The sequence below is a fragment of the Thamnophis sirtalis genome, unplaced genomic scaffold (genome assembly GCF_051295495.1).
Source record: "Thamnophis sirtalis isolate CommonGarterSnake01/CBP01778 unplaced genomic scaffold, rThaSir2_p1.2 scaffold_6, whole genome shotgun sequence".
In the NCBI taxonomy this organism is placed as follows: domain Eukaryota; kingdom Metazoa; phylum Chordata; class Lepidosauria; order Squamata; family Natricidae; genus Thamnophis; species Thamnophis sirtalis.
In genome coordinates this window covers 110,188,184-110,206,767 of record NW_028261386.1, presented here as the reverse complement: position 1 = coordinate 110,206,767, position 18,584 = coordinate 110,188,184, and the positions used below count along the sequence as shown (strand labels likewise).

Sequence of the window (18,584 nt, the reverse complement as noted above, 5' to 3'; positions counted from 1 at the left end):
ATATAATATAATATAATATAATATAATATAATATAATATAATATAATATAATATAATATAATATAATGATATAATATAATATAATATAATATAATATAATATAATATAATATAATATAATATAATATAATATAATATAATATAATATAATATAATATAATGATATAATATAATATAATAATATAATATAATAATAAAATATAAATATATATAGTGTGTGTGAGCATACATACATACATACATACATACATACATACATACATACATACATATATAATGTGGAATTGATTAATAAAACATACCTCTGCATTCAAATGGTCAGCAAGGCTTTCAAGAAACTGACTTTCAATTGGATTCTGCTGAGTAAGCAGAGTCAGATAATGACTGAGTTTGTCGTGTGTTGTGATAATGACACCTTCTCCAAATTTATCAAACTGGGGCCGTCCAGCTCGGCCAAATATCTGCATGACATCTAAAATTCCAAGGTCAACAAAGGATCCTCTTTTTGCAGCATAAATCTGTGTTCCCTGTTTGACAAAAAGTTAATAAAAATTAACATAAACACACATCATTATAAATCCGATGAGCTGGAGACCAAAATTAGGCAAATACAACAGGCTTTGAAAAGTGTACTTAAGGTGATCCTTTTATAACCTGTGATATATTTAAATCTTTACTATCCAACTTGGTTCCCAGAGGAGAGAGTCAGTTTAAAAACCAACCTCTCCGAATACTGCTAGATAATTAGCAGCAGATCTTTCCTCTCCTCTTCTGCAAATAGTGAAAAAAATCATATTCCATGACACTTTATGGATGTCTAATGGCCAAAATAGACAGAGCATATGCTTTACCTTAATGATGACTGCATGAGCTGGAAGATTGACACCCCAGGCTAATGTAGCTGTACAAACCAAGACTTTTATGTAACCACGAGAAAACAAGCTTTCCACCAAAGTTCTGTCTTGCCGGAGCATTCCTGCATGATGAATACTGAATCCATCTGGAAACATTTCACGTAATTGCTTGTTTCTAGACTTCTGCACCTTTTCATTGGTAAAGGAAATATATACAAAATTAATGCAGTGTTTACAGAAAAACATAGCAATTCAAGCATGTACAAAACCCAACAGATTTTCCATGTGTGCATTAATAGGATGTAACGTTAACACACCTCTAGTCACATGTTCTGCAAGACTGATAGCTCTTAGTATGTAAGACCCCGAGCAATACAGACAATAAAATACGTTTAGATATAATCTGTTATTTGAAGAGAGTTGTTAGGTTAAGCTTTGAACTATGCTCATTAAGACAAACATGAGGAAAAAATACCCCACTGAATTTGCAAAATCAGAAATTTAATATGCCAAAGGTGATGAAAAACCCATTTTTGCTCCATAACCTTGAAATAGAGGGGAGAGGGACAGAGGATACTATCATACTGGGAAAACTTTGCTCTAATGGCGAAGGGCAGGACAGTTAAATAAGAGAATGGTGATGGAAAGCCGGTCCCTCATAAATCAATCATCCCTCATAAATCAAACCCAAAGCCAACACAAATGTGAAACTCTTCTGTTGAGTTTAGTGGAAAAATGGTTCTTGGGCAGATGGGAAGGAGAGTGGAAGGGGGTGGGTCCCCCCCCCCTAGAATCCTCACACTCATACATAACCTATTTCTTGAAAAGAAATGCTTCCTAATTTTGAACCACTATTTGCTACAAAATATCCCCTCTACTCCCCCCCCAAAATATTTTCTGAGGTCAACACAGAAAATAATACTCCAAAACCGACTTTTTAGGTCCATTCAAAGGCACACCTCAGAGCAACCTATACTGAGGAATTTAAAGTATCCAAACTGGATAAGTAGTTTAAACCCTTATCTGTATTTCCTATTTCATTTGTATGGATACCACAGAGATTATTTCAAGGCTATTAGTTTCTTGAGATATGTACTGAGAAACTGCAATGTCAGAAAATTTGACACAATTTGTATAGGAACAAAGCAAAACAAATCCTAACATTCAGATATTTATTTCAGTATATTTATTAACATAAAACAGGCATTTCACAAAGAATAAAAGATGGCAGAGGGCTTCAAATATACTTATTTTGGAAGTATTTTGAAAGAAAGTGTGTTCCTGCAACCGATTGGAGAAAGGCAGTACAGCGTAACTGACAGCTTGCTACTTTGATTTAGTATTGTTCATAATACCATGGATTGTCAATACTGCTATAATCTTCATACTTCTATCACAGTTATAGATGTTTCTGATTCTATTTGTTCAACGTTGTGTAAACAACAAGGTTATAAATAAATGCCTTTAATGAAAACCCAATACAGGCATTGACAGCTACAAATTTCAATGCTAAAACTTGCCTTATGATGAATATTGTCCAATATGCAATTTGCCAATTGAAGAACCTTTCAATGCAACAAACATTTGCCCGGGGAAGGAGCATTATTTGTTCAAAAGTATTTTTAGACTGTCCCAAACTGATTCATTCTAGCCAGTAGTGTTGTGGGCATACACCCAGATCTTGTAATACCTGTCACCTCAAGACCCATACTGTATGTATCTCACATTGCAGGGCACTTTTTTCTTTAATTTTATTCTCACCATCCACAACCCCCAATAGTGAAGCCTGCACCTACCACATGTGCTTTTTATCCTCCATCAGATGAGGATGCAATATTGGATAGAAGATCAATAAAGTGAACTGTGCTGGTTCAGAGATATCTCTCTTACTTGTTGATAATACTATTGCTTTACAAGCCTACTGTATTGGTATGTGTGAGTGTGAATGTGTGTGTGTGTGTTTGTGTAACTACAGAAATAAAGAGGCTCTAGTATTCTGTCCACGTTTGATGACATAAACTACAGGTAGTCCTTAGCTTACAACAGCAATTGCAACTACGAGAGCCGAGTTGGTGCAGTGGTTAGGGTGCAGTACTGAAGGCCACTTCAGCTGACTGTTATCTGCAGTTCAGCGGTTCTAATCTCACCGGCTCAAGGTTGACTCAGCCTTCCATCCTTCCGAGGTGGGTGAAATGAGGACCCAGACTATGGGGGCAATATGCTGACTCTGTAAACCGCTTAGAGAGGGCTGAAAGCCCCATGAAGCGGTATATAAGTCTAACTGCTATTGCTATTGCTACGATCAGGATCGTTGTTGCTAAGCAAAACACTTGTACGCAGGTCCAAAAGGTACTTTTTTTCCCAAGAGGCAACTGGACTTCCTGTTTTTTTTGAAGACGTTTCTCTTGTCATCCAAGGAGCTTCTTCAGCTCCGACTGGATGATGGGGAATTAAAGGATTTATACTCCTTGCAGACAACTGGACATTTGCATTCTTTTAGCAGGTCGTTAGGGTCACCTGTAGCTTTATCTGTGTCACCAGGGTCACCAGAATGGTGCAAAGCTGAAGAAGCTTCTTGGATGAGAAGCGAAATGTCTTCAAAGAAAAACCAGAAAGTCCAGTTGCCTTTTGAAAAAAAAAAGCACCTTTGGGACAACCATAGCTGAGAATCTCCATCAATACTTGTACACATGGTTGCTCAGTGTTAGGTGTGGAGGAGTTTGGGTTGCCTGGGGTTTCATATTCTATAGTGGGAGTTGTCAGGAGAAAATGCAGGAGAGACTTATAGGAACGACTTGTGATCTTGTGTCAGCCCTCCCAGGTAAACCAGACAGGAAACATGAAAGATGGGCTAAATTTACTTTATTGTAAGGTTTACATTTACATAATCTTGCATGTCTGAGAGTGCAAACCTTAGGGCAGGTTCTCCTTTAATATCTTTCTCTGATTCTTAATGATTGTGGATTCCTACCTCTCTTGTCTGATTGTTTCCTAAGCAGCATCTCAGCTCCCCTTTCCCCAAGGTCACCCATGTGTTCCATTCCATTGCACCTTCCCTGCTGCTTTCCCATTGACTTGGCTTGTGGGAAACCTGCAGGGAAGGTTGCAAATGGCAATCATGTGACAATGGCTAGCTGCAATGTTGTAATCATGTGGGGAATGCTGCGATCACTGCAACTTTGCAGACTGATCATAAGTTCACCTTATTCAGCACCATCATAATTTTTCCTGGTCGCTCAACAAGCGGTTGTAGCTTGAGGACTGCTGTGAGAAGTCTAATAGGCCCTTAGGATAAACTGTGGGTGGTGTCACAATTTTGGGGAAAGACTCATAGACAACTAGAGCACAAGTGAAATACAAGCAGGCACAACTATCCACTAGTCAGCTGGTCTACTTTATATTGATGATGATCTCAGCAAAGCTAGTTATAGTGATTGCCATCAATGAGCCTTAGAGAAGAATGAGCCTGCAAAGTTTCACTACACAAGAGCTTTATTCCGAAGAATAAAGACTCAATGTTTTAATGCCTTCAAATCAGTCTTGACCTCTGGTGACTACATGGATAAATCTATGCAATTTTATCGGCAACATTTTCTAGAAGTAGTTTGCCATTGCTTTCTTCCTATAGAGGAGAAAGAGTAAGTGATCCAACATCACCCAGCTGGTTAAAACTCATGTTGGCTAGAACTCTCTCAGTTTCTAGCCCAATGCCTTTAACCACTACACTAAACCTGCTCTATATGGTAGTAAATAAATATTTCAAATGATTTTTTATTAAAATAAATATCTGCTGGATATTCTATGTTAAACATATAATAGATACTACACAAAAGCACTTTAGTTTTCCAGGGTCCAATCAACGTTAATCAGTGAATACACTTAATTATCCGGGTATTAAAAAGAGTGAGGCATTGCTAGATTACCCACAGAAGACACAGTGCCTCTATAACACTGGGTCTCACTTAGAAATATCTGAATTTTAGAATTTAGTAACCCAGTTTTGGCAAATATAGCATGTCTTATTCAATTATCCTTTCTAGATTTTTAGAGAAACAATAAGCAATTATGACACACAGATACCCTAAATCAAGGCATCTCCAAACACAGCACATTCACTTATACAGAAAAACACAACCAAGAAAATATGTAATAACAAGAAAGCCACAAGATGGCTCTCAATGCGTATCTCTCCCACTCTCTCAAACACACAAAATGAGGCTATCTTATATATAGATTATATGAAGCTATCTTTAATTATATTCTGAAGTTACTTTATAGAGAACTGCAGGAAAAGTATTATATTGGATTCCAAAAATCTTAGGATGCATCTTATTATGTACATTATTTATGTACTTTTATAATTTTTAGGGTAGTTATTAGTTTTCTTTTTGGAATTAGCCAACTAATAAAATGTCTAACAACACCTCAGACATTTTTTAAGTTCAGATATGGAGAGTTTTATTAGCTAAATATGCCAGAACCAGTTGTCTAAGATTGGTACCACCAGCATTACATTTCCAATGCAATTCAAACACAATAAGAAGAAAACTGTCAAAAGTCCTCTTCATTTTACAATTCCTGCATAAGTTTCACTTCAAGCCTATGAACAGTATTTATTTTGAACTACCTTTATCTAAGAAAGAAAACATTTCAGAAGCACTACAAAAGAACCATCGAACTGTATTATTCTCAAATTCTCAGCATTAATTCAACAAATGATCAACACAACAATTCTGGAGGTACTACTCGGAATCCTGACAACAGATACATTTGAATAAGATTCTTTGAATTCTTTTTTTTTTTAGTTGGAAGTCAAAAAAACAAAACCCCAAAATAAAACAGAGTATTTCTACTGCCTAGAAAACTACATGGACATGTCCTCAGAATTATGAGAAGTTGGGTTCTCATACGAAGTACATTATTCTGATTTGCTTTTATTGTCTGCAGGATTCAAATAAAATAGCATCTATTGTTCTTCTATTGCCCTTATTTGGCGACACTGTATATTCAGACTAACAAAAGTAGTCTGGAAGTCCCAAACAAATTATTCAGACAAATTAATTGCCATAGTAAATTACTATTTTATCAATTTAAGAGTTCAAGGATCACAATTCTAGTTGCATGGGGACAGTGATAGATACCCTAAAACAGCATTTTTCAGAACGTTAATGTTTTTCAGAAGTTTCTAGTATTTTCTGGGTGCATCATGAAGTTCCTCCCTTTCCTTAGCCAATAGTATATTATGTGTGATAACAGGTTTTTTTTTTTAAAAAATCCCCCTCTACTGCATCATTTAGTTCAATTCAAATACTTATTGTCAATTTATACCTGCATTAACATTAAAGCTAAACAATTACGGTAAACAAGCTGAATTAGTATAATTTTGTACTGCATTTTAAAATACAACCTATAAATTTTGACATAAAATTTCTCAAAGCAGTTACTTTCAGCAATTTATTTTCAACTAAAGCTTTCAGGTACTAAGGATGATGCCAATCAAAATCATAAAGCCATTTTTAAAATGTTCACAGATGAAGAACACCCACCTGAAGATCTGGGATTATTCCTTCCCTAAGGTAAGAAATGAAATATATGTATACAGTATGTGTGTTTATGTATATGTGTATGTATATATACACACACATTATACTACCTATACAATTATATTTACATACCCACTCACACACCTCTGCAAAATTTGACAGGAAGTCCCTCAAGTAACCAGGCCCTATGCTATGAAGAGTTTAATAGGTAACAATTAACATCATTAATGGCACCCAGGATCAAACTGGCAACCAGTGCTAAAGGTATGTTACAGTGACATACCAAGGTGTGCCATCACTATCTGCAGCATTGAGCTTTGGACTAGTTGGGTCTTCTGAATGATCTTGAAGGGCAGCCCATGTGTAGTGCATTGAAGTAGGCAGGACATGAGATGATCAAGGCATAAGCTACTTTCTGAAGGGCCTCCTAATCTAGGAAAACATGCAAATGCCACAACAGATGAAATTGTGCAAAGGCCATCTTGGCCAACAAGTTGTTGAACAAGAGCTGTAAATTCAGGAAGACCCTCATTTAATGGACAACCTTAAAGTGGAATATCCTTGGATCTGGAGAGCCAAAACACTCACAGCCATTTGCTTTTGGTAGGTTTGTGTCAGACGTGGTTCCTGCCTATCCAAAACCACACAGCCTCTAGAACTTTTATAGCCTCACTTCGCTGGCCTTGGAAATCATCAGTATATTGATGATATTGAACCCCAAACTGGTGGATGACCCTACCAATAATTTCATATAGATGTTGAAAAAGGAGAGGGAGAGGGAGAGAGAGAGAGAGAAACTCTGTCTTGAGCCTGTAAGGGCCATGGTGGCACAGTTGTTAGAATGCAGTATTGCAGACTAACTCTGCACACCACCAGGAATTCGATCCTAACCGACTCAAGACTGACTCAGCCTTCTATTCTTCCGAGGTTGGTAAAATGAGGACCCAGATTGTTGGGGGCAACATACTGACTCTGTGAACTACTTAGAGATGGCTGTAAGTCACTATGAAGTGGTAAATAAGTCTAAGTGCTGTTGCTATCTCTAATCTCCACCCAACGTTGACTGGATCTAGACGCAGAGAAGTTGATATTATCGAAAGCACTGAGAGATCAAGGAACATAAGAATGGATGCACCTTTTCCATCCTAGCTCTGCTTCAGGTAAGCATGACCAAGGCTGTCTCAGTACTAAATCCTAGCCTGAAACCCAAATGAAACAGATTGAAACTGGTCAACAGATGTAGAAATGTACCACAATATATATGGGGTAAGAACAACCTAGTTCGTTGACAGTTTGTCATCTTAGTATACTACTAAGTATGTTAAGTATGTTTGTATGTTATACATCTTAGTATACATACATTAAACCTTTTCTTTTCATACATTCATTATACTGTTTTGTAAAAAGCAAAATTTAGTTGCTGTGAACATTTATAGCAAAAATATACAAAGGTGACTAAAAGCAGCCAGCTGCTGAATGATTAAACAAGGTTATATCCAAATCAAATCTTTGATGTACATTTTGTTATGATCTTCTATATAAGTGAGCCAAATCCTGATAGGAATTATAAATTATTCTTTTCTGAAAGCTTCAGTGGAAGAAAACATCTCTTTTGTTCACATGTCTCACTGGGCAGTAAAATATCTCCATTAATTATCTCTAATGAGAGAGCAACTAAAGGAATTGAGGAGCAAGCCATTGCTTACAGGAAATATTAATCTTTAAGTAAGATGCAGACATTACTGAACAAATTTATCTTATTTAGAAAAGCATGTCATGAAATACCAATAGAAAAAAATAATCTGAATATACTCAAATTGTGAAATTTTATCAGTCGACATAACATATTCTTCTAATGAGTGAGCTATTGAGTGACCTTTGGTTTGCATTGTAGTTGGAAAGAAGTAAGAAAGTGAAGAATAAGGATTGTGTAATTTAATAAGGCAGAAACTTTATTAGCTTTGTTTTAGTTGATTTAGGCAATGAGAACAGGGACTTGGTTTGGTTAGCTTAAAGTAACTACAAAATTCCTGCAACCACTGGCAAGCTTATGAAGAAAAATTGTAGCAAATAACTGATAAAGTTAGATACTCATATCCTTATTCTTTTTAAGGGATGTATTTCAGCTCCATTTCACTTTGTATGCTAATGTAAGATACTGAAGCTCATAAAATTTCTCCATTGTTGTCTTTCCTTGAAAAGAAGACTACATTTCTCCCCAAATTGATATTAAAATGGGAAGGGTTATCCTGATTTTATTGAAAATACTGCAATGGGGTAGGTTTACTTTTATGTTTAATTTTTGGAAGGAGGAAAGGGGTGATGATGGAAATATCCTGACATAACTTGCCCATGTTAGAAACAGAATTTCCGCCAGAACAAAATCTCTAATTTGTGATTCTAAAGCTCAAGATTAAAACCTCTCCCTCAAAATAAATAAGAAGAATATAAATATAACCACTATGTAGAATGTCAAATTAGGTCAGTTGGACCCAATCAAACAAGCATTTTTCTTTACAACTGACCTGTACTATAAAGGGCTATAATGAGATGGCTTAATAAAAAAAGCTCTTTCTCTTATTATACAAAGAAATGAAAATGCTTCTCTTCAGTTTTATATTCCAAGGAAACTAGATGCTGAATCAAATTATACCTCTTTCAAGAAATAAAGATGCTCCCTAATCCCCATTTTTCTTACACCACAGATTAGGGAGCTGTGTCTTTGACAGATTCAGGGGCCATTGCAGTAAGAGACTTGGTATTTCTCCAGGATGCATAGTGTTCTCTAGATGGCGAACCTATGGCACACATGCCACAGATGGCACACAGAGCCATATTTGCTGGCACGCCAGCAGTCAGTTCTGGCGCACAAGGACCGTTTTTACCCTCCCCAGGTTTCAGTAAAGCCTCTTTCCTGAAGCCTGGAGAGGGTGAAAAATGCCCCCAACAGGCCAACCGGAAGTTCGGGAACAATCCATTTCCAGCTTCTGGAGGGCCTCTGGGGGCCAGGGGATGCTGTTTTTGCCCTTGATACACTTCAGGAAAGCCTCTGTAGCCTGAGGAGGGGTAGTATGCACATCGCAGGGGGGTCACGCATGCATGCACAGGTGGGCGGGGAGGATTGAAATGGTATGGGCATGCGTGCATGCGCAATAGTATCTTCACACAAAATTTTGGTACGGCGTAAAAAAAGGTTTGCCATCACTGTATTAGAGTATAATCCACAAATGAAGGGAAATACCGTATTTTCACGACCATAAGCCGCACTAAAAATCCTAAATTTTGATCCAAAATCGGCAGTGCGGCTTATAACCCGGTGCGCTTTATATGTGGAAAAAGATCTCCCAGCTGCTTTGCTCCTCGCGACTGCAATAGATGTCCAGAAGCGGCCCCTGGGGCCAATGGGGACCGGACCCCCAGCTCGACAGCCCCTGTCGCCTCTGGACGTCCACCGCAGCTGTGAGGAGCCGAGGAGAGCGCGGAGAAGAGCGCGCGACGGCCCCCGGCGCTCCGGGAAGCGGGAGAGGCGCGCGGCCCGGCCTCTCCTCCCTGGACGCCGCAGCAGCAGCCCCAAGCGCACCGATCCCCGCGCCCTTCGCATCGGGGCATGCTCTTGCAGCACGCCCCGATGCGAAAAACACAGAGATCGGGCGACGTCCAGGGAGGAGAAATCAAACCGCGTGCCTCTCCCGCCTCCCGGAGCGCCAAGAACCGTCGCGCGCTCCCCTCCACACTCTCCTCGGCTCCCCACAACCACAACAGACGTCCAGAAGCGACAGGGGCCACCGAGCCGGAAATCCAATCCCCACCAGCCCCAAAAGCCGCTTCTGGACATCTGTGGCTCCCGGCGCTCCAGGAAGCACCGAAAGCAGCTGGGAGGGGCGCGCGGCTTGGTTTCTCCTCCCTGGACGTCGCAGCGGCGGCCCCGGGCTCACCGATCCCAGTGCCTTTCGCATCGGGGCGCGCTGCAAGAGCATGCCCCGATGCGAAAAACACAGAGATCGGTGAGCCCGGGGCCGCCGCTGCGACGTCCAGGGAGGAGAAACCAAGCCGCGCGCCCCTCCCAGCCGCCCTCGGCGCCCCCCGGAGCGCCAAGAACCCTCGTGCCGCTCCTCGCGATGTCCAGAAGCGTCGGGAAATGTGCGGCTTATAACCCGGTGCGCTTTATATGTGGAAAAAGTTAAAAAAATTAACGTTAATTGATACTGCGGCTTTTAATCCGGTGCGGCTTTTGGTCGTGAAAATACGGTATATATGTCCCAGGATAATGTTGCAGGATCGCATCCAATTAGCCACATACAACAGGCACCATATAAATACTACACATGGAGTAGCACACACTTTGCTAGAGAAACGTTCCCTGAAGATGGGCTCCAGCACGAGTCTGAAAGCTCGAAAGACAAAATCTCTGGTCCCAGGGACCAACCCAGATTGGACCCCAGAATACAAAACCTATAGTATTTGATGCTGAGTTGTAGTCCAAACTGCCTGTAGCCACCAGGGTGGAGGAGAAACACTATGCTGCAAAATGCTTTTTCTCAAGCCAGTTTCAGTCTTGTGACAATAGTACAAAAAGTGGCATGGGAATGTAACAGATTGGTGACATTTTCTACACAGCTGACAGCTTTTGAAGTTGAGATAAAGGGCACATCCCAAAAGCTAACAGCAATAGCTTTAAGCAATCCTCCCATTTTTATACTTAGCAGCAGATATTCTTCATTAAATTTATATGCTTCCCCATTTATTCTACATAGGAACTCTTTGGATATGTAGGTGAAAATGCATACATTAATTTTGAGTGGTAGTTATTAAGTCACTCTGCTTGTTGAAAAATAAAACCTTGAAAAAATAATTAAGAAAAGCAGCGAAAACAATTTTCTTATTATTAGGGAAGATTTCTTTTTTCCTTCTGCTGTTCTTATCTACTGCTAGATGAAAGTCTCTTCATTGATAGTTATGAATCATAATCTGCCACACTGGTAGAGTGTGGGTTTGTAGACAGGTATTTTATGACTCCCCATCTAGGGGACAATATCAACCATAGGCAGCTTCTGTGTCTAAGGGAGACTAGAACATGGGTCATTAACTCCTATTCCAGCATCTTAAATTACTATACCACATTGATTCTTATACATTCTTACTATATCTGACGGGAATGTGTACATAAAAGATTCTTGTTTTAATAAAGCAAAACAGTCACTTACTTGCTTTTCTGATTGTCCATAATCAGGACCTTGAGTTGGTAAAAAGTAGCAAATGTGACCATTGTTTTTAGCTTTTTCACGAAGACCCATAGCGGTTCGGACTGTAGCATTTCGAGCATGAACAAATACCATCACCTTGGCACAAAAAAAGATATAATGTATGTTAGTTTTATATTTATTTTTCTGTAACAGAAGATTTGTGGGCATTTTTAAGCTAATTCTTCTAATCCAAAGGAAGTTAACAATGATGTTTCTGGTACATATTGACATGAATATGAATACATAGCAACATAAATATGTTTATACAAGTATTTAGAAATTATAATATACAATTAGCTTTTAGAGAGGAACAGTTATGAAAAATGTATCATATGAATGAATGGTGTGCAGACTGGAATACTTTTAAGAATTTATATAATGGAATGTTAAAATAATATTATCCCTGGCACTCCTAAAATGTAAAGCATAATCATGTGCACATAAAATTGAGAAGAAATCTCAAATAAAAATAGATACTGAACATTGGTATGCACACTGAAGTGATATGTTTTTTAAAAAAATATGAAGACTAAAATACTAAAAATGCCCCATGCTAATATTTTTGGTGCTGGGGCTGGGTTTCTGGCCTCAAGGGTCTGGTGAACTGTCACCTTTATTCCTTGACATTTCCATGGACAGAGCTGGAATGAAATTTAGGGGTTCTCCTGGACTTACGGATCTTTCTCAAACAACAGGTGGAAGCCACGCCTATTGGACTTTTACAAAGATTCATTATCCGTCCACATTCATGGACAAGGAGGTCTTGCTCATTTTACTCATGCCTTAGTCACTTTTTTTGTTGGACTACTGCACTGTGCTCTACATTGAACTACCCTTGAAGGCTACCCATACGTTATGAGAGGCAACGTACAACAGTATTGGGTGCTTCTCAGTTTGTCCATGTCACACCATTGTTGTGCAAGCTACACTAGCTCCCGATTTTCTTTTGAGTGCAATACAAGGTGCTGATTATCCATTTAAAGCCTTATGTGGCATGGGGATTGGTTGTTTGTGGGACTGCCTTCCCTTGAAAGTACTTTGCTTGCCTACAAAGTTACCTGAATGGGCATGTTCCATTCCCTAAAATATTGAAAGTGTATCTTCCTATGGTTGCCCCTACCCTGTGGAATACTTTATCCTGAACCTTTTAGCTTTCCAGAAAGCCATAAAGACCTGGCTTTTCTCCCAGGTGCTAAGGTAGAGTGATGTGAGCCTATGGATTTTGCCTGGGGCATCCTAGGAGGACTATTGAAGCACTATGTTTTAGTCTTTGTTTTTATGGTTTCATTGCTTCGTGGTTTTAATTTTGTTATGAACCCAGAGTTGTGCTCTAAGATGGGTGGCCATATAATCTTTTAAATAAAAAATAATAATTAATTCTCATTAAGAGGTATGCTTAGAAAAGGGACTTCAACAGAATAAAATCATCTACTTTTCAATCACAAATTCTTCTTTTAAAACAAGTCCAAGAGCCAGTAGTTGGCATCTTGTAGCAATGGATTCTTAAATCAATAAGCAATGCACGAAAAACAACTTTTGTCTGACTTCAACCTGCTACCAATAAATTTCAATGAATCACCCATTGTTCTAACAATTGAAGAAAAGGAAATGGATATCTATCCATTTTCTTTACAGTAGACATATTTTTTACAAGCCTGTAAACTGAGAAGAATTTTTGAAAGCTAAAGCTGAATGTGGTGAGTGTTAAAATTTGGGAATTCCATTATCTCATACCTAGATGGGAATATGTGAATAGCATCAGTTCCTGCATCAGCAAGGAATTAATCATGTAGAATACAAGCCTCATTTATCATTACTTCCAAAATATACTATAAGGAAGAAAAAAATTGAGCAGCATTGGTCCAAGACCAATCTTTTTTTTTTTTTCAAAAGGCATCCCTTTTACTCAGCATATAAAATGAGCTTTAAAAACTAAACATCACAGACAGAAGAGGGTTAACACAGCCTGTCCTAACTATGTCAAGATAATTTTTTATTTCAGTGGCTAACCTCTATGCATTACATTATGCAAATAAGTTGGAAAAAGTAATTTGGAATAGAGAAAAGTGGTTCCACAGCTACAAGCTGTGTAATTAGATCTGTACTCTGAAGTTCAAAGCTAGCCCCGGTGTCTCAAGAGCCGAGAGCTTGTGTAGCTTTTTTCAGGAAAACTAAACTTTTAAATGACAAAATATGCAAGCAAAGCACAAAGGAAATGTCTCCAGGTTAGCACTGCAGAATACTGGGTAGGTGCGTGGGTGGGTGAAAGAATTTTTTTTAACTAGTCTTTGGTGTAAAGAAATAATACAATAATGATATTTATAAGAAGCCATTTTAAACTAAAACATTTCAAAAATCTCTTTACAAATATATGACAGAAATTCAATTTTGATTGCTAAGGTGTACAATCTATCTCTAAATTATTTTACACTGCACGAGAACAAAGATTCCTACTACTTAAACCATCAATCACATAACTTCCACTAAGATTCTCTTTTGAATGTGATCTTTTTGACTGATAGGAGGTAGAAGTGTGCCAAACATTTCAAATTCAAAAGATTTTATTCTGAATTTGAAACATTCTGCACCCAGTTAAAAATGTGCATCTTAAAACCCGAAACAGAAATGTTCCAAGTTTGAAATGCTTCTAGAATGGTGAATATAAATAAATATTAGCTTTGGAACATAAACCAGAGCATTTTGAATATGTTTAGGAATAAGCTATCTTCACAAGTACCCAGCAGGCTTGAAAATTCAGTCAAAAACTTTGTAAATGCATGACACAGGACATTTCTGCTATGTCATTATAGTGATGCTCCAATTTTATATTAACAATATAGCTATCAGTTGTCATCCCACTGGAAGTTTTCTCTTATCCATCTGCTTTATTTTATAATTTATTAATAAATAGATTAATAAATAGATAATATCATGGCTCTTTGGCTTATCAGTATCTTAGGTATACAGGTATCCTGCAATATTGTTGATACAGAGGTTAAAAAGCCTTGGGTAGAATACAACCCTGTGTTAACACATTTATAAGCAGTTTACTCTGAATTAGAGAATCATTTACACCTCTTCAGATTTTGAAGTGGATGTCTGAATAGAACAAAGAAGTAAAATTGTGAATGCCACATTTAAAGTGAACAATTTTTTCCATAGATGTTTCTCTTTATTGATTCAAAACCTGCAGAGAGATATATGAAAATGGTAAACTGTTAATTGTCTTTATTTACTTGTTTTGCTGATTGCTGGTGTAAAATGAAGAAAGTAAAAGTGTTATCTTACATGTGGAAACAAAAAAGCATCAAATATATATTTATGCTACCATATACTTGATCTTTTATTTAATTGAATAGATGACCTATAACTAAAGATCGTTTTTGCAAGCGTGTATACAGAGGTTAGCCTATATATATCTTCTGTGGCATTTTCCTGAAAAGCTCATTTCAGAGTTGGAGGTAGTGCTATGGAGTTCCCATCAATGGTTAATGCTTTTATTCAAATTTTGTAAATCCTTTCCCCACACCATGCTTTTTCTATTTAGTAGGGCGCCCATATATAAGGATAATTATTTTGGAGGATTGGCATAGCAGAAATATTAAAAAACCACTCTCCACCAATCCCTTTCCACGTCTGTTTTCCTGATTGTAACCTTATGCCAGACACTTGAGACACTGATGGCTTAGTGCTTCTAATATAAATGAACATATATTTTACTTTTGTGATGGAATCTGAAACGCAGAGAGAATTGAGCTTGTGTGCAGACATACTCCACACTTGCATGAATACAGATGAGAAAATACTACTGAAAAATATGAAATTGAGCTCATAGGTCATATTTTTAATAAATACTCAGATTTAAAAAGGATTAATATTTATATTTTTGACGCATGTATGCAACTTGTTGCTAGTGGAATTATAATCTAAGAACATTTATTTCAAAATTTTACATCAGCTTTGAGCCCTTTTCCTTTACATCATTATTCATGCTCATTGCAAATGATAAATATCTTTTTAACTAGGAACTTCATTCCTCTCTGAATTGCAAAATATTCCCTTAGTATCATAGTACCTAGCCACCCAAAGGTACACTATTTAAAAGTTACAGTCCCATTTCCTTTCAGTCCCATAAAATAGTTAGCTGATAAGCAAGGAATCTGTATTCATTGTGCTGTGTAAATTTTACTTCTTGCTGTCTGGATTTACAGAGCTGCTCTTCAACATTTGCTAAGGCATATAAATTGCAGCAAACCCTGTATCAGCTGATTTATCCAGGTGTCGTTTCTCTGGTTGATCCACCTGCCAATGTGGGAGAACAGCATACAAATGCCTACTGATTTGGGCATTTACCTACTACAGTGCTTCATTATAATTTTCTACACAAAATATAGGATAGTTAGAAAAATCTATGGGCACAGCATTACTAGCTAAAATTGTCAGGGGTGATTTAGAGAAAACATCTGCTGGGAACTCATCTTTAATTTGGCTGTTATTCAGAAATTACCTGAGGATGAATAACATGCTAAAAATATAACAAAAATGCCACAATCTCCTCCTTTTAATTTGACAGGAGTTACAAATTTGAATTTTAGCAAACATAACAAAATTATTAAATTGCCTGAAAAATATTTCACCTTAGTTTCCAAGAAAGATTATTTCACATGCCTTATAAAAATGCATATTAAAATATAATAAATGCATTAAATAGAAACACTTATTAGAAAAAAAGATAAATCAAGATGCAAAAGAAATCTCAATATTCCATTGCTATGATTTCGAGCAACAAAACATGGGCTTCAAAATATATATTACATCTTTGATTAAAAAAATAAAAATAACTATATCCATCATTAATAACACTTACGTTTAACCTGAATATTTGCAAATATACTCCAAAAGCAAGACACCCTGTTGATTGTTGCACCAATATTCACAGTCACATGCGAATCCAGTCTAGGTTGAGTTTCCCAATTAATTGATTAATCAAGGTAATATAATGTATTTTTGAATAATGTTGAATATTTTTCATTTTTTTCCTGATATTAACATTATTTGTCTAATGTGTTTCCTTCTCATGCTATATTATATTCAATAAAATGTGAATCAACCATAGTTTTCTTCCCATTCTGATGCCACTCTGACATTTCAGTTGCTATGTATGTCCTTGTTTTGCTGTACCAAAGCAAGTAGATATCACCCATATAACAACGTTCTCTCAAAAAACTATACTTTCCAAAATTTTAAACTGAAAACTCTACTTTAAATTGTCAAAAGCTTTCTAAGCATCAATAAATATTAAGGCAGTTTGTTTTTCATTCTGTTAGTCCACATACTCTAATACATTAACAACATTTCTATTATTATTTATTTGATTTGGGTATTTGAAAATTGCCTTTATTATTTCTATAAGTAGTCAGGGTGACAATATTCCTTGCTCCTATTTTCCCACAACTCTGTGAGGCCAGTTGGACTGAGAAAAAGACATTGGCCCAAAATCACCCTGCCAGTTTTCATGCCCAAGGTAGGACTAAAACTTATAGTCTTCTGGTTTGTAGGCCAGTACCTTAATCACTACATTAAACTGGTTCTCTTATCTCTTAACTGTTTCTTAGGTAAATAAAACACCACATTGGTCTTCATAGATAAAACGTAAAATATTTTTCAGTCTTTCAACTAAAACTATTGTGAATAACTTATAAACATTATTCAGTAATGACAGTGGCCTATATATATTTTTGACAAAGTCAACAAATTTTCTACTTTAGGAATAAGTGCTGTATGTGCTCCTGTTTAACTTTCCAGTATCTATTATCTAAAATGGAGTTCATGATTATTTTGCAAAGGTAATAAAAGTTCATCTTCAAAATATTTATAAGGAGAAGATAATCTGTCAGGGGCTCTATCTTTACTTATAGCAGTCCAAATTTCCCTTTTTATTATTGGTCCACTTCATCATTCATCCCTGGACATCTGTTAAGTTCGGTAAATTTTGTTTCTTTAAAAATTCTCGTTGATGAAATTTCTTTTGTTTTGTAGTATGTATACTACTGATGAACTTTTCTTGAATATTTGGTCACTATAGTTTTTTTGTTTTGTAAATTTTCTTTTCCCCCTCCTTCCTAAGCAATTTCCCTGATTTATTTGCTGACTCAAAGTTCCTTTATTTATGAAAATTCAATTTTATTTCCATCTCTCTCACCATTAACATAGAACGTTGATATTGTAGGAGTTTAAATTGAAATGAGATATTTTTTCTCCATGGGGATCTCATTAGTTCATCCTCCTTTGCCTTTATATCCCTTAGAATCCTTTGCAATTTTTGGGTCTTTTTTGGATTCAAATTTATTGTTCTGTTGAATAAACTGTCCTCACATGAATGCTTTGCTGGTATTCCATACTATTTTAATATCAGTATCCTTACTGAGGTCCTTCTCAAAAAGAGAAGAAAAATTATTTTTAATTCTTCCACTATTAATTTATCTTTAGATAATTTTTCATTTAGTCTTCTTTTAGAAGTTCTAGCTTTCTTCTTGTATATTAAAGTCATTATGGTTAGAAACATTCTTTGGCAATATTTCAACTTTATTAACACAAGTGCCCAAACCTCTTGAAAGCCAAAACATGGCTATTCCAGATTAAAATTGACATCTTTCAAAAAAAAATTCTTTAGCATCACAATTTTTATATCTCTATATATCAATCAATTCAAGAGTATCCATTATGTCAAATAATATTTTTAGTAGTTTGTTTTGTATCATTTAGATCCATTTTGTTGATGTTCTAGAATCTCCCATTAGGCGCCAACTTTTATATGGCAGCTCCATTAATTTTTCCACTGAAAAATACACAATTGTTTTTGTTTGGAGTTTAAACTCTAAAACATGCTTTTATTAAGTTAATCTACACTCCCACAAATCTGCCTTGATCATCAGATAATATCAT

The 18,584-nt window shown here is 36.7% G+C and overlaps 1 protein-coding gene across 1 annotated transcript in view; it reads right to left on the bottom strand.

Annotated features, from left to right (window-relative positions):
• ASCC3 (activating signal cointegrator 1 complex subunit 3) overlaps positions 1-18,584 on the bottom strand; it is a 223,966-nt gene that overhangs the window by 108,827 nt on the left and 96,555 nt on the right. The window contains exons 14-16 of the mRNA XM_087718718.1: positions 11,601-11,735; positions 851-1,042; positions 302-526 (exon numbers count right to left, since the gene is read on the bottom strand). Coding sequence (XP_087574844.1) covers positions 302-526; positions 851-1,042; positions 11,601-11,735 — 552 coding nt within the window. The remainder of the gene's footprint in view (positions 1-301; positions 527-850; positions 1,043-11,600; positions 11,736-18,584) is intronic.